A 21,547-nucleotide genomic window follows, 5' to 3' on the forward strand; every position below is an offset into this window, starting at 1 on the left:
TTGTAAGTCGCTTTGGATAAAAGCGTCTGCAAAATGACTAAATGTAAATGTAAATGTAAATGTAATGCACCTTATAATGCATTCTATGATCATGTGACTAATTATAACCACATTATAATACATTATCTATTCATTGTTACAGCTTTAGAGTATAGTGCATTAAAACACACAACAAAGAACCAATTTCAGATATAATAGGAATATGCAAATATGAAAACAATATTAATTTGATATATAATTTTATTATATATAGAGAGAAATATTTTATATAAATTACCTGCATTTTAGAAATGTGTAATATGTAACCATAATATATATATATATATATATTAAAATAGAAAACGTATATATATTTTAATGCATTATTTATGGCTAGTAGTGCACCTTATAATGTTTTGTATGATCTTGTGAATAATTATAACAACATTTCTAATACATTTTAATATTTTTCTATTCATTGTTACAGTTTTATACAGTATATCTGCGATTATTATAACGTACTTTACAATTATTGATGAAAACACATGTATTATAATGTACATTATGAATACATTCATAAAGCCTACAAAGAAAAGTGTTACCAAAAATGTTTTACAAATATAAACGTTGACGGACTGTGGTAGTAACTTGTGTAGTTATACTGATCTACATGCTTAGAATCGATTCTGATAGCTGTGTGCCTACTCAAAGGTGTTTCATTGCTTCCCTCCAACACGGTGAATACACACAAGCGTGTCATTTCAGAGCAGAAGTGAGACGGTTACTGATATTAACTGTGCAGTTAGTTCCAACTGCACTGTTATCAGTTTAGGCCTATGTAAGCATTAAATAACAGTCATCAGAGAAAACCGGGGCAATACTACTAAACGAAAAGCAATTGAAGCCTACATTTAGAAGTGAATTTGGCCTACTATGATGAGGCTCTATCAGCAGTGTGGTCAATTTTTATGCTAGAGGAGGTCAGCCGCAACACATTTGCAGATGGGCGTTATATAAATCATAGAAATAAATATATAAATGTGGATGTGTAATTGCAGGGCTGGTGTAATTTTGGCATAAGAATAATTCCATGTAGTTTAAAGGCTTGAAATAAACATTTTCGCCTAATAAAGGCTTGACATTATGTGACATTATCTCTTTCAGTCTTTCTCTCTCATTTTCAATTTTTATGCTAGAGTAGGTCAGCCGCAACACATTTAAAGATGGGCGTTATAAATCATAGAAATAAATATATAAATGCAGATGTGTAATTGCAGGGCCGGTGTAATTCTGGTGTAAGAATAATTCCATGTAGTTTAAAGGCTTGAAATAAACATTTTCGCCTAATAAAGGCTTGACATTATGTGACATTATCTCTTTCAGTCTTTCTCTCTCATTTTTAACGTCCCCTGTGAAAATGAATTTACGGTCTAATTACAGAACACGGCACGTGTGGAAGGGACACAAATCAGCCATCATTAAGAAATGACAGAAAACTGCCATTTTGTAATTGAAGTATAGGTCTGAATCAATATTTCGAACTCCCAGTAGGTTACAGAGTGATACAGAAACGAATAGCCTACTAAGAATGACGGTGTTGTATTCATTGTTAATTGCAGAACAGAATCAAGAAAGAAAACTGCATGAACTTCTTATAACAGAACAAATTTGAAATATATATATTAAAAGTTATTTTAAATTGTATAAAAATTGTATATATACCCATCGGACCACATGCATCCCAGAAATCATGCAGACTCTATTCGCCGCTCGATTACTTTTTTTTTTTTGCCTCAGCAAAAATATTCAAAGCGTGCACTCTTTGCTTATTGGTAAAAACATCGCTCAGGAAAGGCAAACCCCAAAGTTCTGCTCATAGCTCAACATTGTGGGTTTTACCATGGTGATTATGAGTAGTTTGTCCAAAAGTTCAAATTCTGTGATCATTTACACACCCTTACGTCATTCCAAACTTGTATGACTTTCTTTGGTGAAACGAAGAGTTATTTTGAAGAAATAAATACAGAAAGAAAGTCACTCTTAAAAATAAATGTTCTGACAGGTTTTTTTTCACAGCAATGCCATAACCATTTAAAAATAACCATTTTGTGTGTGTGTGTAAAGAGCATTTAAAAAATCTAAAGAACCTTTTGTGCATCGGAAAGGATCCATTGATGGTTCTTCATGCCAATAAAGAACCTTCAGTTTTAATATAGAACCACCTTTTTTGGCTCCCCATAGAATTTTTCAGTGAACAGTTCTTAAAAGAACCACTTTTTCTTAGTGTAAATGACATTCTAATATTCTAAAGAACTTTTTGTGGATTAGAAAGGTTCTATGGACATTAAAGGTTCTACATGGAACCATTATTGCCAAAAAAGAATCTGTTGTTTTCTTAGTGTGAAGGACATTTTAACAATCTGAAGATAATTTCTCCACTTTAAAGACCCTTTTGTGCAATGGAAAGGTTCCATGCTCTTAAAAATAATTTTTTTTTTTTTTATTGGTTCCATGAAGAACCTTAAACATCTATGGAATCCTTCCATTGGACAAAATGTTCTAGAGTGGAAAAAGTTTCTTTAGAATAATAACATTTTCTTCACAGTAAGAATATAATGGTTCTTTTAAGAACTGATCACTGAAAGGTTCTTTGGGGAGCCAAAAATTGTTCTTCTATGGCATCACTGCAAAATCCCACTTTTATATGGATGTTAAAGGCTCTTCATGGAATCATTGATGCCAATAAAGAATCTTTCATTTAGGAAAGTTTTGGCCAAACTATTCATTTAACACACTAATCCCAATTCATTTCAACAGTCATTTTGCTCGTGTTTTCAAATGTGACTTCACATACTCTATTCTCCATCTCTCCTCCTGATCTTACATTCCTCGAGTCCTGGTGGAGCAGAGCGAGTGTGACAGCTCTCCAGCGTTCCATAAAGCATAAATGCAGCCTCTCAGCTATCTGCTGAGACTTCTGCTCCCTGGGGCTGAAAATTTACTAGTGACCTCTGCATTCCACTTCAGAGCTGAACCGCTTCCCCCTTTGGAAAATTCCACTGCCACTGAGGTAGTCGAGAAAAATGGTATTACAGGGAGGGGTTTACGGCTCAGATGCCACCTGGACTGCGACTCTGGACTGTGTGGAGCCGAGGTCATGAAGGGGCTACAAGCAACATTCACAATAGGCCAAATGTCTCAGAAACACGATACAAATGGAAAACAGTGAACTGGAAGTCTATATAATGAGGCAAAAGCAAATCTGCAGGGCTAGGCTATTGTCGTCATCCGTAAGATATGACTGCGATATTGATTATCTGTGAAATTGAGAATGAGTGGACTATGGAAACAATGCATGGCACTCATACAAATGTTCTGCATGGGAAATTGCATGAAACGAGTAAAATTAACCTGCATCAAGACTAGGTCAAAACAGAGAAATAAGTTGTGCAATATCAGTGAATATAATGCATCTATAGGTCAAATAGTTTACTTTAAATAAGAATGAAAAGTACAAATACACCCAGGAATCCCTCTTTTTTTTCCAGAATCCCTATGCAACTTATGGTGTACATTTTTTGGTAAGTAGAAACAAGCAAGCAAGACTTGCTCCATTATGACATCTGCTGGTACACATCAGCACTGAAAAAAAACTAAAATCACAGGATTTCGGCCCACATGGGTCATTATTAAAGTTAAAATGGTGATACAGCAAAATTCATTCTACCTGGTTGAAAAAAACAAAAACAAAGCAGAAATCGGTAGAGAAGGTGCCATCAGCTTGTGAAATAAAACCCAACGCCATCACGTCTTTATCCAGCGTTTTAGATGTTAAACAAACACACAACTGATATTTTCAGTCATTTCCAGCAACACTACCAAATCAACTGTGAGAATGAAAGTTAAAAGTTTGACATGTATGGGTTTCCATTGTTTCACATCTACACTAGAACACAACACATCATAAGAACATAGTTGTAGGGGCACAAATACACAAATTATGACAAAATAGAAGGAATATCAGAGAGAGTAAGAGAAGAGAGATCACATTCCACCGCTCTGCTGCAGCTGCCGTTCGCCATGGTCTTTCGGGTTGTCTGGTGCGAGATGCTTTTTCATGAAGGGTGGATGGAGGTTGTCATGGTGGGCAGTAACCTCCATTACTTGCTGGCCGTTTTATTTTTACTAAATGGTCCGTTAAAAGTTGGCTATGAGAGTGTCACCGGTGTGACAAAGGGCACAAGGTTTGGAGGACTCAGCGTCTTTCCTCCCCCCATCTGCCCTTTAAACCGCTGTGGCTCTCTTTTCCTTCTTGTCGCCGTCTTCATGCCAGGTCAGACGCTCCTCGTAGAAGGCAATGACGATCTGTGGGCACTTGTGATTGGCTTCCTTTGCAAGCACAAGGTCTGCCTCATCAGAGTCCTTCCTGTGGTGTGACATCAGCAACAAAGCAAAGACAAATTTGCATTAAGTGGACAATTGCAGTGTTATACATCAGCATTAGCTTCAGTGCTAATTGAAACTGTGTGACATTAAAATCCTCAAATGCCCTTAATTTGTTAGTTAAAGCTTCTTAAAGCTTAAACAGAATTAAACAGATGTCTAAAAGACATCATGATTGTGCTGACCTCCAGATACTACAGCAGTTCAAACTGATCCAACATCAGGCATTGACTTCGTTTACATTTATTGCATACAATCATGTCATAACATCAGTTTTTAAAATCAGATTTAATACTTTAACACATTTTAAGACCTGCACAAATAAAATGAAGACTGTAAGTCCATACAGAAGAAACATTTACAATTTCAAAATAAATCATATAACTCGGATTCTTTTACTCAATTAAACAGACTGGGGCAATACAAATGTATAGAAATGTTATTGAAGTTTTTGCACTAATGTAACAATACATAGGGATTAATTATACCTTGCTAATACAATAATGTAACTCTACAGTCATAATTCATCAACCATATAAGTGTTGGCTTAGTATAAAATGTATTCATTGATCGCAAACTGCTCTGAAACTGCCAGCCTGTAGCAATAGTAACGGCTCTGAGTTTTGACTCTGAATGTGCAGCAATCGCATTTAAGTCACAGCCTTATGAAGTTTAATCATCACATTAGGCCGTATAGTCACCCCTGTTTATCTGTCCGCAAATTTAAAACCTCTAAATACGATAATCAATACTTTTGTTATGCCAGTTACGGCCTTAAATTTGATCAAACTAAATTTAAGACTACGGCTGCGTTTACACTTGGCATTAACATGCGATCACTGTGATCTGATCAAGCATATCGGATCATCATGACACGGCGCGTTTACACTTGGCAACATCAGCTGACTTCTCGATCTGGATAACCGATCGGATCTGTATTTCCCACGCCATATTTAAATAAGTCTGCGGTGCAAAGTCGGCCTGAAGTGGTGGGACATTTTACAAATCAAAATAAATGTACAAGTCTCACTAGCGCTCTGTTCTTCCGACAGATCGGGGGCGGCGTTTTGCATGATGTCGACCTGCGAATGCAGACACGATGGCTGGATTGCGTTTACATTACACTGAGATCTGATCACAATGCGTCCTCGACTACCTCTGGACCAGGACACGCTGATCGGATAACATTCCGATCAGAAGCGCGTTTACACTTGTCTTTTCAATGTGTATGTGGACAACATCCGGATACAGCTCGCATGTTAATGCCAAGTGTAAACGCAGCCTAAGATTAAGGACCAATGAAAACCCTTAAAAATATATCCAACCCTAAGGAGCTATGCATATTTGATTACAGCTTTATATTAGAAAACGTTTCCGCAATAGTAATGTCTAAATTTGTAAAATCTGTGAACACTGAAAGTTTTTTTTTCATGTAGCTATGCTGATTAATTATGGTTTATTTTATTGTATTATGCCACTGTAAAACTAGTAACATTTGACCAATGGAACATTTATGCAAATGACAATTAGGATTATGTGGTTTGTAGTGCTAAACACGCTATACAATACAAAAGGCTGCTCCTGAAATAAACAATGCATTTTATGCCACATTCTAAGAAGAAAATACAAACATGAAAAGAATCATAAAAGGAACACGTTTATGGACTCAGGGTTTGTAATTTCCGTAGTCTGTCTGTCAAAGTGCACATTTTTATGTATGCTAAGCTAAACATACCCTGTACAGGTACCAGTCAGGAACTGCAATTATATTTTTATGTAAATAACACAAGATGAGAAATACAGAAACTGTAAAACAGACAAATACAAATAAATGCAGAGTGGAGACTACAATGAAGGGTTCAAATGTACAAGTGTAAATAGGTATAGAATGGTGACAAAAGAATAATGGTTGTACAGTCTCACACAGGGCAGGAGTGTGGATGTGAGCAAAGTTGACACAAAGAATGGATCAGTTTGCATCATTTCAAACATAATGCCAGGTGTAAATGTGGCCATTGACACTTTTGTCCTAACACCCGTCTCGGGTGATCCAATCACAATTGGTCAGTTGAGACACTTCCCAGATTACTCCTGGTATCAACGTGCATCTCCTGTGACCACTTGTGATGGGATTTAAATTAAAATTCAACGTCCACTGTTATTTTAACTAGAATATGGTCAGACTTGTGGCTTTGGTTCAGATGTGTTTCTAAGGAGAGATTCATTCAAATAAATTGAATACATTTTACTCCCGATATGTAAAGAGCTGTTTTACTCACCACTTCATAAGGAACATAAGGTCTCCACAGGAGTCTGTTGCCCCAATAATCTTCTCGGGCTCCAGGCCTCGCTCAAAACCTCTCGCTACAAGGATCTCATCCTAGAAAGAACAAAGACGACAATCAAAAATCGTTGTTTATAACAAACCAATCCATCATAAAGGAACTTAACTGTAAACCTTTGCTTCTGTCCAAAATACGAATCCATAACGCAAAATAATTCTGATGGCACCCATCCTCTGCAGAGGATCCATTGGTGAGCAAGTGATGTAATGCTAAATCTCTCCAAAAATCTCTCTCAATGAAAAGACAAAATCATCTACATCTTGGATGGCCTGAGGGTGAGTACATTTTCAGCCAATTTATTTTTGATTTTTGGTGGAACTATTCCTTAAAGCAAGTAATGAGATAAGAAACATATTTTAGAGAGAATTTCAACCCTCTGGATGTACTTGCAATATCAGGATGGATATTGCATGGTAATTACATTTTAATGAAGTTTAAGTGGGGGCTCTTAAACCCTTTTTCGTTAAGCTCTTACCTCCTTTTTCTTTTTGGGTTTGCTGCCGCTCCCGTTCTCTTCCTCTGAGTTTTTCCTCTTGCTGCTGCTGCTGCTACTGTCTTTGGGACGGGCCGAAGAAGAGCCTGTGTTGGAGGGCTTGCTGCTGGGTGTGCTTCCGCTGCTTCCCTTTTTATAGGTCTTCATGAACTCAGCAATAAGCTCTGGACAGTCCAGGTTCTTCTCTGGTTCCCATGTGTTGTGTTTGCTGCAAAAGAATGCATGATTCATGCATGATAAGCTAAAGCCACTGGATTTCCTCATATCATAGATACACCTTCAGGAAGTTTACATACTATGACAAAACTATGAGTGTTCTTCAAACTAGTTTTTTTTACATTTTTTTATTATTAGACTTGTCCACTAATCTCAATGTAAAAACTACTGATGTTTTTCCATAGTCATGCATTTTAAGACTTTTACATGCAGTAACACATCTCTTCTTGAGATGAAACAGTCTATACTACTTCTTATTATAAAGTACAATGAAGACTTACTCTGTAAAGCCTTTCCACTTCAGGAAATATTCCACACGGCCCTTCACAACTCGCCTGTCCATGACCTTCTCCACTACATACTCTTCCTCATCTGAGGAAGCAGCCTCATCATCTTCACGGTTCTGGTTCTTCTTTGCCATGCTTATTCTGAATGTCTTTCCTATGAGCAAGTGTGACCTGTGTGGCTCCCTGGTCCGGGGAGGAAAGTGTTCCCACTGAAAAAAAAAAGTGCTATTAAAGTTAGAAATAGAGCAGTCCTTTACCATACAAAAATACAAAAAGAGGAGTGTATTTGACTGTTCAGATGCATATTCATTTCAAATATAACTTAAATATAAACAAACATCTGATGTCAAAATAGATCTGTGCATTAGGTCTTGCAGTGTAAACGTCTAATAAATCTATTGCTGTCAGTTATGTAATTAATATTAATCAACCAATACTACTGATAATAATAACTTGAGAAAGTGTTAATTTACTACCTCAAATTCATACAGCAAAGTCTATGCTAGAGTTTTATTTTAGATTCTCTAACTTCTACTAGTGATATATGATGATAGTGCTGTTAAGAATGTAGAAAAGGAGTTTACTTCTATTGTCTTGTAATTTGTCTTTTCAATTAAATTTAAATTACTCACTGTTTACTTGAATAATTGCCTGAAGACAAAGTAATGTTTACTTAAGGAATTAGTTAGCAGTAGTTTCTGCTGTGGCACTGTATATCATGAAATTTCACTGGTCTAGGTATATTGTATGCCATTAATATGGACTGTTGTCTATATTGTGAAAATTCTATTTCCAGCAAAAATAACCATATCCTGAACTGAAGTTACTCTTAACATGATAACAACAGAAGCTGGACAGTATGAGCAAAATCTCAGGACTTAAGGCTAAACCTTTCTTACCTTAAAAATCAATATTTATTTTTAGACACTCACCTACAGTATTCTATTGGAGGACGTGACCTTTTAAAGTGCAGAGATGATTCTTGGATTACAGCATTCAGAGCTCCCCTAAGCAAATACAACTCATTTAAACATTACTGCACTTACACATAACCAAAATGTATATCAATAACCATGCATAAAGAGAAACGCATTCAACGCTCTAATAAATAATTGTAGAGGACTCTTAGAAATGGACACACAAAAGATCAGCATGCCTTTGATTTGAGGAGCTGTAAAATTATTTTCAAGCCTATATGCATAATAATAATAATAGCAAAATAAATAAACTTTAAAAAATGTTTTGTTAGTAAACATTGCGCACACATTGTTATCAAAGCTAAAGGAACAACAATGCATGCAGTCTGTATACATTACATTAAAATCAAGCAGTTATATTGTGATGCAATTCCTATATTCATTTACTAAGATACATATTTAATCAACCTTGCACTAGAAATGCGATAAACCAGCCATGTGTTCTTATCTTACTGTCTTGAAGGATTTTAGCGAGCAAGGCCAAACAATGTGAAAACATTGAACAGCCCTGCACGACTCTCACGTTTTCATAGTCTCACGTTGCATGTCATATGCGATCTAATTCCCAATGCATTTATTCATAAATACGAAACATAATTCACATCGTAAACAGATTTAAATGCAGTGCTAGCTGCACTGCTAACATTTAGCTACAGAAGTCCCATTGATTGCTACTGTTTGCCTCGCTATAAGCACATTTCGAAATAGCAACAGTAACGTTACCAAAACACTGAGAGAGAGAGAGCGCAATACAATGAGAGCATAATTTAATGCGTTTGCCGGTGTTGTGTTTGTGTAGAACGCAAGCTCAACTAACTTAACCAATGCCTGCAAAAACAATAAACAAGGCTCACCGATACCCAGGCGCATGATACCAGGCTAATATAGCGCAATTAGCTTACACGCTCCACTTCTTTATCTGTCTAACCTATCTATCTAACCGCTACAAGCAAAGCATCCGTGTGCTTTTTCGCCTTTATTTGAATATTATCGTCGTGCTCGCTAGTGAGCCTTTGCTTAGCAACAGCGCGGGCCGAGCAGAACAGATTTCACCTGATCCTATCATGTTAAAGCGTAACACACACTGACGGATTAAATCATTTCCAACGCAAGGAAAACATACAATGGTATATCCTGACGTTAATTTGGATAACTATTGTATACTTACTGAGATATTTTTCGATGTTTTCTTATTCGTGTTGGATAATGAGGCTGAGGCGGCGGCGGCTTTTTCCCTGCACACAGGAGTTTGCTGCCTTTCGCTCATGCATCCGTCCAGTGGCGCGTCCAGCCAATCAGCGTGCGCCTGAGCGAACCGCTCTCGCGCCAAAAACGGCCTCACGCAAACAATGGGATGCGCACGCGTCACACGGCAACTAAAACCATTTTTAAAAAATTAATTATTTTTTTTATATTAAAAAAAAAAATCCATATTTAATCACACCTTTTTAAAAACACATATTTCCATATAAGATGAATGAGTGCCTTTGAACAAGGGATGAAGGTTATATGGAAGCTGTGTGAATAAAATATAACTTGTAAATTATTAATCCCCTCATATATTTTAATACGTTTTTTTTTTTTTTTTATAGTTTTTGCCCAAAAAAGCGTTTTGTTTTTTAAACGTATGAGAAAGAAAGATTTGTAAACGCACTAACCTCTGTTCCAGGGATTGACTTGAGTCTCAGCCAATCAGGTATCGTCAAAACGCAAAAGAAACGCGTTAGCGGGAAGCGTAAACCAATCATCGTCTGCAGTAGGAGCGGACTGTATTTGCCCAAGCTATTTATGGTATCTCCCCAGTTCTTATCTCATCGAGAACCGTGTGGCGCAGCACGGACAGAAATAGTTGGTAGGATGTCCAAAGAGGTAGGTTGGCTTTAATAATGCAGCTAGTTTTGCTTTTGTGAGAAATGGTTTAAGCAATGTAGTTTTCATGTTCTGAGCGGTTTCCGATTTAACTCGGATCTCATTCGTGGCTCTTTTGTTAATGCAAATAGCGTGTTCGTCCGCCATTTTAACTCTTGTACTATGCACACATAGGCCGCGTGTTTGCATTGAAGGTTGTGTTCTCGAAAATCGTAGTTTCTTTGTTTTAATTCCTCACCGGCCACATCTGTGATGGTTTACATACATTTTTAATCTATATTGTTTTACTGAAACAAAGGTACTGTTTATAGATATGCCGTGTTGTGCGGCACCAACATGGCGGAGGTTTTTCGATCACCTCCCACCAAATAGAGTCTGTTACCTCAAGGATTAATGACGCTTTGTGCATGAATAAATTGTTAGTTTAATATTCGCAGCAGAATAATACAAACGACGCACTCCGTTTCAGTGTTAAGTTATTATGTGTTATTTGCAGGGCCAACCACGTGAGCCAGAGCAGCTGCGGAAGCTCTTCATTGGAGGGCTCAGCTTTGAAACCACAGACGATAGTTTGCGGGCGCATTTTGAACAATGGGGCGCCTTAACGGATTGTGTGGTAAGTTCCTTCTATCTTGCTTCTCTACAGCGATATACAATATGGATCGTATCTTTGCATAATCTAACCCCAATTATTGTGGTATAAGGGTATGGTGATACCCAATAGGTGCTTTAACCCTTATTATGCTTGTTTATGTGCTGTTGTAGGTGATGAAAGATCCAAACACCAAACGCTCCAGGGGCTTTGGGTTTGTCACTTATTCCAGCGTGTTTGAAGTCGATGCCTCTATGGATGCACGGCCCCACAAGGTTGACGGTAGGCTTGTGGAGCCCAAACGAGCTGTGTCTCGAGAGGTGTGTTTTAACACCCCAAGTCTTTGTAATGTAAAAACTTAAAAAGACATGTATGAATGCAAATGCCTCATTGCATATCGGTTTTAGGACTCCAACAAGCCATTTGCTCACACAACTGTGAAGAAGATCTTTGTGGGTGGCATTAAAGATGACACTGAGGAGAACCATCTTCGTGATTACTTCATACCGTTTGGCAAAATTGAGGCCATTGAGATAATGGTTGACCACAAGACCGGAAACAAAAGAGGCTTTGCCTTTGTTACGTTCGATGACCATGACGCCGTTGATCGTATCGTCAGTAAGTGCTTCTGTTCAAGTGTAGTTTTTAAGTCTTAATATTGTTGGTTTTATTTTATTCTAAATGATAACATTGATATCTTCCCTGTCCTTAGTTCAAAAATACCACACTGTGAATGGGCACAACTGTGAAGTCAGAAAAGCTCTGTCTAAACAAGAGATGCAAAACACTGGCATGAACATGAGAGGTATTTTGGTGTTCAAGGTGTTTTTTTTAATTTTATTTTATTTTTTATTTATTTATTTTTTTCCTCTTCCTTCCTGTTTTAATGTACTTGGGTGTATTAAATGGATCTTTTAAAACGAAATCTATAGGCCGTGGTGGTGGTGGTGGAGGAGGTGGAAACTTCAACAGATATGGCAACAATGGCGGCTACAACAATGACTTTGGAGACGGTGGCAGCGGCAACCGCGATGGCTATTTTGGAAGAGGTACGTACCAAAATGGACGTTGATGTTTTAAATGTTTAGTTTAAGTTTTCATATGGACTTAAAGCAATTTTCACAACCCTTTTCAGGAGGCAGAGGTGGTGGTGGTGGTGGTGGTGGTGGCGGCGGTTATGGAGGCGACTGCTACAACAACGGATTTGGTGGCGGAGATGGTATGCAGTGGGTTCTTGGTTCTTTGAAAGTACGGTTTAGTAAAGTAAAATGTTCTGATTGTTGATGTTAAACTTACTTATTCCTGTTGCTTTCTCCAGGTAATTATGGTGGCGGCTCTGGTAACTATGGTGGAAACCGTGGATATGGAGGTGGCGGTGGAGGAGGACATGGTTATGGCAACCAGGGTGGCGGTTATGGTAGTGGTAGTGGTGGTGGCGGCGGCAACAGTGGCGGCGGCTATAATGACAATTACAACAACGGCAATGGAAACTTTGGAGGTGGTGAGTAGATACCAGTCTGAATTCTGAACTTCCATACAAATAACTTGAAGAACTGTCAGCAGTAATCAGGTGTATGTGGTTTTTAAATGTGAATAGGTAACTTTGGAGGTGGTGGTGGTGGCAGCAGCGGAGGTGGTAACTACAGTGACTTTGGCAGCTATAACAACCAGCAGTCCAACTATGGTCCCATGAAAGGGAACTTTGGAGGTGGCGGAGGAAGAAACAGTGGCCCATATGGTGGTGAGTTGTTCATAATGGCCTTTTACGCTTCCCTTTTGGTTTAAGTCTCCTTGTTTAAACAACTTGAATCCTAAATGACTATCTGTTTTTAGGTGGCTATGGCGGTGGATCTGGTGGTGGATATGGAGGCAGCTCTGGTGGAAGACGGTTTTAAGCTCAGAAAGGTTAGTTTCAAATTCTTTTGACTACTTTAAATAGACTTGCAGGTTTACAGGTTAACAATCCCAATACGTTAGTCTTGGACTGAATACTCATTGCTATACTGTAACCTTGCTGTACATCTGGTGTAGAAACAACAAACCTCAGGTAGTGTGCAGCTTAACATTTGTTGTTCATATTGTTCAACAGGACTGAGTGCTTTAGGAGAGGAGAGCGAGAGAAGTGACAGGGCAGATGCAGGTTTACATCCCTAGATCTGCTCAGCCAAACAGGTTTGGCAGATTTACAGCTGCCACCAGAAGAAGTGTACAGTAGCGCTATCATGTGTGGGACATCATGAATTTGTCATCATGCAGACTTATTTTATATTGTCTATGGAAAAAAGCATTCCAATGAGGTTTTATGTAGAACTACTTTCAGTCTTTATGGTTTTGATTTATGTAACCAATCAAGGTGAAATAAAACATCCTTTTTGTTTTAAAAAAAGAAAAAAGATGTGTGTTTTAGTCATTTGTTTTCTGGGGGTTTTAGCGTAGTACACTAACTTTAATGGGGAGCTTCTATGAGCCTTTATAGTATAAAGTAAACAAGACTGTCGTTTGGCTCTTTAAAAACAAAAAAAGGAACCAGTTTTCTTAAGGGAACGTAAGTGAAATGGTCAAAATTGGTTCAAAAATCATAGGCTGTTTAATGCAAATGCCTAGAGTAGTGTGGTTTCATATCAGTCTAGCCATGGGAGCAGGCTGAGAAAGGAGTAGCAAGATCATCGCCCTGTGAAGAAGCAGAGAGCAGGGAGTACAGGGCGCCACTCAAAGACTAGCAGGCAGCGCTTTTATAACTCCTGTAGGTAAGAACAGACTTCTCCATTACCGCTGGTAACTGTAAAACATTTTATTAGCAGAAGCTATACAGTTAATGTGAACTTCCCATTCAGTGTTGTGTATTACAGGGGAAGTAACTGCAGTCAGCGTAGTTTGGTGCACAAGATTTTATAGACCTTAAACCCTTTTTAATGCATGCCCACTTGTGGTTTTTCATGTTCTATATTTAACATGCTGACCATATTACTCTTGCTTTTTCAGGATCTGATGAGGGAAAAATCATCTCTTGAAATGAAAAGACATTTGTCTGTCTAAACTGGTGAAATGAGAAAAGGTACTTGCTCTTGTAATGCAGTATTTTTATCTTGTTTACAATATTCTAAACCTCAAACTTGTTCTCTTTTCTAGGACCAAAATGCAGCTGAAGAGATTTTATTTTTATTACCCGTTTTTTACCTTGTTTACCAATAAAACTTTTAATGCTACAAATGATTTGGTTGTCTTGTGTAGAACCCATTTACCTAAAGCATGTTTGACATTATACTGATTCTAGGTTTTAGACCAATGTTTCAATGTACAAAAGTGTCTAACATCACCTGCAGCATAGTCCATAAGTTTGGAAGTCTTAAATCTTAAAAGCTCTTCATAATTTCTGTAGTTATACATATTTTGTAGTTCGGTCCTAAACTTTGGCTAAAAATTACTATTTGAGTGATATCGTAAGAAATTTTAAGTCTTTATCTGTTCATGACCAGTGATTTTAAGTAATTTGGTCAAAGTGTAGGAACCTCAAGAGTTAAGTTGTCCATCTATGGGTGACTTCCACTTTTCAAAACAAACATCAGTTCATTCACCCTCCAGTGCTGTATTCCGCGGCACCAAGTAAATGTTGCCATCATTAGTTTGTTGTAGTGAATACTCGTCAACTGAATAAGGGTGTCCCTCCTCATCATGTAGCTGTGAAAACACTTGGGTGTAAAGATCTGAGAGCCGACATTTGATAATGGCTAGATTTTGCTGAAACTCCAGTCTCTCTCTGGTTAAATGTTCTCTTTGGGCTCTAAGCTGTCCCAACTCATTTTCTAAATGCACAATATTCTCCAACTTGCGCTTGCGGCAGTTCTGAGCTGCAACTTTGTTCTTCCCTCGTCTGCGAATGTCCCTCACGAGTGCCAGCTGAGCGTCGTTCAGTGTGAATTGGGTCAAGAGCTCATTGAAGTCATCCACTGGTAGGTTCACAATCTTGTCCAGCGAGAACGGGATTTTGAGAGTGCGGGCTCGCCTCTCATCTCTGTTCAGGGGTACGGGAACGCTGCTCGGTTTTGGGTACATGGATTGATATGCACCCAGTCTTGTTAAACCTGAGCTGTTTAGTTGTAGATCATGCAGGGCTGTGGGTAAAACCGGTTGCTTCAGTGATGCAATTGTTTGGTAAGTCTGTTGGTTGATAGGTTGCATATTTGCAGTTGTGGGAAAAGAAGTCCCAGGGTATGAACTGTAGGACTGCTGGTAGTCGACAGACCCAAGCAAACTTGGCCGCATGCGATATTGTTCCCCAATACTTTCGCTTTCGGCATAGCCCATAGTACCATCTGCAGGTAAGTACGAAGGTACTCCATGCACTGCATTCTCGGGAGAGGCAAGAGGTGGGCTTGAACCAAGCGACAAACCGGAATCTGACTCGAGATCATCTGTACAAGCCTGTTTGATTTGTCCTGTGCAATGAAGGTTGATAACGCCATCTTTCGCAATACCATGACTGCGTGTCGTCATGTTCATGTGCTCCAAAAGACTCAGGAGAGGAGGATGAAGAGCTTGTGTATTCGCAAGCATTCTGGAGGAACCGTGGCCGCCATGGACAGGGAGGCTGTAGTGCATATCCATGTGTGGGTTTAAACGCTGATAGGGTGGCATCATTTCAGGGTATGCATTTTCATACACAGCAGCAGGATGGGCATCACAAGTGGCTGGGATAGATTCTGGCTGCGGTTGACTCATCCCGAACCCCCCTTGAGAAACCATGGGCTCCATGGACAGGTATGGAATAGCTTCAAAGGGATTCTCATTGGGTACCTCAAACTCCTGTGACAAAAATAATATTTTAATAAGAATTTCCAGTTTCACTCAAACTTGACCTTGGAGGTGATTCAAATCAAACTCTTTTACAATAAAACACAAGTAAAGTGAAGGTTTGATTTGTGCTGCAGAGGAGGGTTGTATTCAGTCATCTGCTCAGGACCAGCCCACCTGGGTGAATGTGCCACCCGTAGCTTATGCAGGTCTTACTTAGGAGCGCTCGGGTTTCATGTCAAAACAGATAGTCATTGTGCAATGCAGGGGGCTGTCGGCAATACAGCACTCACCCTCTTTCTCTGTCTGCCTTTATCCTCGCATCACTCAATTGGCCCATTGTTGCAGATCGTAGCTCAGTGTGTGTGTTTACAGAGGATTCGGCATTAGAAAAATGTTATAAGGCCACCATTTCATTAAGACTCTAAAACGACTGGCTGTATCCTACCATAAAATAATCAGAAGTTTTCTTGAGTTTTGACATTTGTGCATGTAAAAGAGCAAGTTTAGTGGGGTGGTGCAGTGTACCAACCTGAAGTTCTGTGATGGCCATCAGTTCCTGCCAGGCCAAGTCCATATCCAAATGCTGGGGGGAACGATGTGCCCTGAATCCAGTGACATTGGTGGACATTGACACCTCCCCATGCAGTCTTCCAGGGTTTGCCAGTCCCTTAAATTAATACAGTGTATGCAAAATGTTTTTACTATATTTGTTATTTAAATGTATTTAAATATTTATTAAAATATATAATTACTTCAGATTCGTAGAACAAGAGACTTGTTTTCAACCAATGCGGCGCACTGTGTGTGTGTGTGTGTGTGTGTGTGAGACCCTGGACCACAAATCCAGTCATAAGTGTCAATATTTTTTTTTTCAATATTTGGCCGAAATACACCTATTTGAAAATCTGGAATCTGAGGGTGCAAAAAACTCTAAATATTGAACAAATCTCCTTTCAAGATGTCTAAATTAAGTTCTTAGCAATGCATATTACGAATCAAAAATAAGTTTTGATATATTTACGGTAGGAAATTTACAAAATATCTTCATGGAACATAATCTTTACTTAAAATCCTAATGATTTTTGGCATAAAAGAAAAATTTTGCTGGTCCAGGGTCACATATGTTATTTTTAAAGTGTTTTAAGCATACTGTAAAAAATCTGCTAGTGCAGTATTACAAAATATCTGTAAAATATGCATTCTCACAAGTTTTGTTTTTAAAGGGGTCATATGATGTGATTTCAAGTTTTCCTTTCTCTTTGGAGTGTTACAAGCTGATTGTAGCGAGCGAGAGAGAGAGAGAGAGAAAGCGAGAGAGAGAGAGAGAGAAAGCGAGAGAGAGAGAGAAAGCGAGAGAGGGGGTCACATCACAGAGGAGTCAGCTGTCTTAACCGTGGCTTGTGTGCTGCAAACACATACCAGCTTCATCACTGTGACTAAAAAAGCATCATATGACCCCTTTAAATATTTTTCTTAACTGAAAAACAAGTCAAGAAATGAGTAATTCAGCTTATTAAGAAGTCATTTTTGCGGGGTACAGATGAGCTGTACAGAAAGCTGAATTATAATATTTTTCCCCCATAAAGATACTGACCTCACAGCTGATCCTCAGGGGAAGTACACCGTTGATTGCTGAACACATTCAGGACAGACCCCTGATGCAGCGAATCAGTCTAAAACATTCAAAGAAATCAGTCACTTTTTGTATTTTGTTAGACATGAATGTCAAGTAAAATAAATTTGTAGACTTAAAAATAAAGAGAAAAATACACACAAACAATGTAAGCGTTCACATAACGGGAAATATAGGTCAGCTGTGACCACATGCCAACAATCGTATAGGACCAAATTTAGTCCCACTTGACCACATTTTCATCTACACACCCGTAAACGGAGCATGATGTCACTGAAACTTCAAAAAATCGACATTAACCTTCAGAATATATCTTGTTTGAAACTCTTTCACGTTTCCCTTCCCATGTGCTCCAAATGTCATTTTGTGTCACTGGACATGAAGTTTCGTTGGGCTGGCTTTGCAAACAGTAATGTCAACCCTTGATAAGACAATCTTTTGGGAGCCAGCCTGTTCTCCAGTAAACGAAGGCAGGGGCCTAACCACAGACATCAGAATGTCAGGAAGACTTTCTCAGCACACTCCCCTCATGTTGAAAATAAATTAATTAATCTATGTGATACTTAATATGCATTAGCAGTCATTCTGGTTACCACTGAGTTTCATTTGATTTAGCTATTTCATTGTGTAAAACAAATTAAACTTTTTTTTATACACAACAACCGCTTTAAACTTTGATGTTGGGTTCCTGTTAAATTGGACATATATTTTGCTACAGTAAAAACTATGCAGCTATAATAACAATAATTTTGCATTCGAATGTCATTATTCTGCTTGCAAGTGTACCCATGAGAAAAACTACTGTTATCTCTTTAATTCAAAAGAACAGTTTTACAAAAGAGTGAAAATTTCATACATTTTAGTACAATTTCATATAATTCGAAAGCACTCTTTAGCGAACTGTAAAAATGCATAGGCACTGCCTGATTGAAATGTCAGGTACAAGTTTAACATGGACGTGGCAGCAATAACATCTAATGGTTTGGCATTTCATGTGTGGTAAAGTATTTAACAAAACACATCTTTCCTTTTGTCATATTGAGGGTGAAAACATATATCCTGCCTTTACCGCGGTGTCTAGCTTATTTCCTTTGACTAGTTTCTGAAATTCTGAGGGGACAGGGCTGTGGGACTGGCCTCGCAAGTTTCAACATCAGCTGTGGTACTAACCACTGTACCAGTGCACACGAGCCAACAGTAAGCAAGAAATATGAAAAATGTAAATGATATTTACCTTAATTTAATCAATTTGTCTCTCAAATAGTCTCTCTTTTTAAACACTACTCTAAATCATGCGTTGCAATATTTGTGATAATCAAAAAGTGACTGCAGTGGGTAGCGTCTAATGAAAAATGAAGAAAATTTTAGACCACACTAAAGTTTTTAATTTGTTTTTCGAAAATGTATTTTCATATTTTTGAATTAAAACAATTTTTACAAAATGAAACTTTTTAAACAAAATTCACATCTCAATAAAATGTTCACATTATAAACCCTTAATCTTTTAAGAAAAAATTAATATAGTAAAATAGAATGTATTTAAAATATAACACCTTAATCAAGTATATAATAACTGTCAATTGCTTCTAAAGCAAAACATTTTTACACACTCTTTACATTTAATGTGTCCTTAGTTCTTAAAGGGTTTTTATGATATGACTCAAAAACTTGAATGACTAGAATTATGACTCAATAAATGTCATTTAGAATCTTTCAAATTTGATAGTGAACCAGAATTGTCCAACATCTGTCAACAACTGCCATATTTACTGAAGAAACGTCACAAACCCTCAAAGAAGATGAAATGACAAACTGTACCTTATTAGCATGTCCTTAAGCACTAAGCTCAGATGAAAAAGTCTTCACAATGTCATATTCACAATATCCTGAGAGCAGTAACCACTGACCCCTGTGTTGAAGTGCAGAGTGAAAGAGTTTGCTGCATGCTCTTAGTTTTGAGCTACAAGTGTGCATGCGCTCAACCTGTCTTTCTCTCTCATTCACCCGTTCTCCCACTCACCCTGTCTGCTTTTGGCTGTCACTCACACAGATGGGATGGGTCTATGGGCGATGCAAGCAGGTTTCTTGTAAAGCACCCACACTTTTTGCTCTCCTAAATGCAACACTTGCACTTTAATATGTTTAAACTATATTTCCCATGAGAAAAGAGCAAGTGGTTAAGCCACGAATTTATATATATAAAGCTCACGCCTGATACTGTGGACTTCCCAGACCAAATATAGACTCGGACCCTTCAGCTTGTGGTTTAAGGACAAGTTATTCACATCCACAGCTTTGGTGTATACGAGTCCTAAATCTATCACAAAAAAAAATAACACTTCCTTAATAAGAACTATGTTTCATAAAGGCCCGAGGTGTTCATGTAAAGGAAAGCCACCGTGAGGGATGTGGTTTGAGCGCAGACGCACCTGGAGTTAAATCTGGGATTGCTTTGCGGAGGAGGGGCTGTTTTCTGACTTGCTTTAGTAGGGATGGAATGTACACCTTCAGCAGGTAAGAAAGGCCACATTGTTCCTGTATCTGCTGCTCAACCACAGACAGCGAAGAGCTAGGGTGGAAGAGCGTGTCTTACATTGCAAGTGACCATTCGAGTCTTTGCTGAAGTCCCTCCGAAGTCAAACACACACGGGCCAATCAGCACGATTGTTCAGGCACAATTGTCAGGTGAGGTGAAAGGATGTGTTTTCCTTGTTCATTTGAAGTGCTTAATTTTATTTGACCAATGCCTTATCGTGTTACACTCACCTCCAATAATACAGCACTCAACACCACAATCATTAGAAACCAATGATTTCTAGTGGAGAAATCGAATTTCCTATTATTAATACAATCTTAAAAAGCTTCCAAAAGGGAGTTTTTGCAGCGATGCCATAGAAGAACCATTTTTGGTTCCCTAAAGAACCCTACAGTGAACAGTTCTTAAAATAACCATTTTTTCTTGGTGTGAAGAACATTTTAATAATCTAAAGGACCACTGTGAGGAACCTTACACTCTTAAAAATAAAGTTCTTTATTGGCATCTGTAGTTCCATGAAGAACCTTTAACATCCACGGAATCTTTCCATACCACAAAAGGTTCTTTAAAGTGGATATCATTGAAATGTTCTTCACGCTAATCAAAAATCATTCTTTTAAGAACTGTTGACTGAAAGATTCTTCAGGGAACCAAAAATGGTTTTTCTATGGCATTGGTGCAAAAACCTCCTTTTTGAACTCTTAATTTTGAATGGAAAGGTTCCATGGATGTTAAAAGTTCTTCATGGAACTACAGATGCCAAAAAATAACCTTTATTTTTAAGAGTAAAGAATCATTTTTGGTTCCCCAAAGAACCTTTCAATGATCAGTTCTTAAAAGAACCACTGCTCTCTTAGTGTGAAGAACATTATAATAATCTAAAGAACCTTTTGTACAATGGAAAGTTTCATGTTAAAGGTTCTTCATGGCACCATCAATGCACAGTTATTTTAAGAGTGTAGAAAAATAATTAAATTTTTTTAAAAATCTAAAGAACCTTTTTCCACTATATGAAGAATCTTTTGTACAATGACGAGGTTCCATGGATGTTAAAGGTGCTTCATGGAACCATCAATGCCAATAAGTGTAACAACATAACAGATGCCCAATGGTGTGGTTACAAAGTACTAAGAAAGAGTAAGTTATGACTAAAAACTGTTTATCAAAGCTCATGATAGTGGTGTGCCCGTGGTTTTCTAGATACTTGTTCGTGCTCGTCTTTTACGATGCGGTGTTTTCATTCCCACACGTTAATATGTTTGTATGTAAATGCACCATAATGATGGACGTAGGTGGCTGACATCGTCCAAAGAGGTGGGCGCCTGCCAGGAACCAGAGAGACGGGACTTCCCAAGCCTTGATTCCTAGCACCCACCCCCCCAC

General features: G+C 38.2%; 3 protein-coding genes across 7 annotated transcripts; 1 reads left to right on the forward strand and 2 right to left on the reverse strand.

Annotated features, from left to right (window-relative positions):
• Positions 1-3,852: 3,852 nt before the first annotated feature.
• Positions 3,853-10,463, reverse strand: LOC107664188 (chromobox protein homolog 5-like). Of its 3 annotated transcripts, none has more exons than XM_016454668.1 (6): positions 10,399-10,454; positions 9,909-10,116; positions 7,758-7,972; positions 7,243-7,468; positions 6,702-6,802; positions 3,853-4,405 (listed from the first exon to the last, which is right to left on the reverse strand). In XM_016454668.1, exons 2-6 carry the CDS (start codon positions 10,005-10,007, stop codon positions 4,264-4,266), a joined length of 783 nt encoding a protein of 260 aa, XP_016310154.1. In that variant the 5' UTR covers positions 10,008-10,116; positions 10,399-10,454; the 3' UTR covers positions 3,853-4,263. The 3 variants fall into 3 exon arrangements, with proteins under 3 accessions (XP_016310154.1, XP_016310156.1, XP_016310155.1); XM_016454670.1 differs by lacking the exon at positions 10,399-10,454 and adding an exon at positions 8,696-8,770 and having other exon boundaries at positions 9,909-9,994; XM_016454669.1 differs by lacking the exon at positions 3,853-4,405 and adding an exon at positions 5,856-6,631 and having other exon boundaries at positions 10,399-10,463.
• Positions 10,464-10,475: 12 nt separating this feature from the next.
• Positions 10,476-14,407, forward strand: LOC107664187 (heterogeneous nuclear ribonucleoprotein A1-like). 3 transcript variants are annotated; one of them, XR_001631434.1, is made up of 12 exons: positions 10,514-10,609; positions 11,106-11,225; positions 11,375-11,521; positions 11,609-11,819; positions 11,914-12,006; positions 12,134-12,250; positions 12,337-12,420; positions 12,520-12,702; positions 12,799-12,942; positions 13,035-13,106; positions 14,184-14,256; positions 14,331-14,407. XR_001631434.1 is itself a non-coding variant. In XM_016454667.1 (11 exons), the coding sequence occupies exons 1-10, from the start codon at positions 10,529-10,531 to the stop codon at positions 13,094-13,096; spliced, it is 1,242 nt and encodes a 413-aa protein (XP_016310153.1). In that variant the 5' UTR covers positions 10,476-10,528; the 3' UTR covers positions 13,097-13,106; positions 13,291-13,594. The 3 variants fall into 3 exon arrangements, 2 of the variants coding, with proteins under 2 accessions (XP_016310153.1, XP_016310152.1); XM_016454667.1 differs by lacking the exons at positions 14,184-14,256; positions 14,331-14,407 and adding an exon at positions 13,291-13,594 and having other exon boundaries at positions 10,476-10,609; XM_016454666.1 differs by lacking the exons at positions 14,184-14,256; positions 14,331-14,407 and adding an exon at positions 13,291-13,715 and having other exon boundaries at positions 10,516-10,609; positions 12,541-12,702.
• Positions 14,408-14,729: 322 nt separating this feature from the next.
• LOC107664150 (transcription factor NF-E2 45 kDa subunit-like) lies at positions 14,730-19,583 on the reverse strand. Its single transcript, XM_016454609.1, has 4 exons — positions 19,447-19,583; positions 17,590-17,668; positions 16,525-16,662; positions 14,730-16,004 (listed from the first exon to the last, which is right to left on the reverse strand). Exons 2-4 carry the CDS (start codon positions 17,635-17,637, stop codon positions 14,769-14,771), a joined length of 1,422 nt encoding a protein of 473 aa, XP_016310095.1. The 5' UTR covers positions 17,638-17,668; positions 19,447-19,583; the 3' UTR covers positions 14,730-14,768.
• Positions 19,584-21,547: the final 1,964 nt, after the last annotated feature.

The sequence above is a fragment of the Sinocyclocheilus anshuiensis genome, unplaced genomic scaffold (assembly GCF_001515605.1).
Source record: "Sinocyclocheilus anshuiensis isolate Anshui unplaced genomic scaffold, SAMN03320099.WGS_v1.1 scaffold67, whole genome shotgun sequence".
NCBI classification, from domain to species: domain Eukaryota; kingdom Metazoa; phylum Chordata; class Actinopteri; order Cypriniformes; family Cyprinidae; genus Sinocyclocheilus; species Sinocyclocheilus anshuiensis.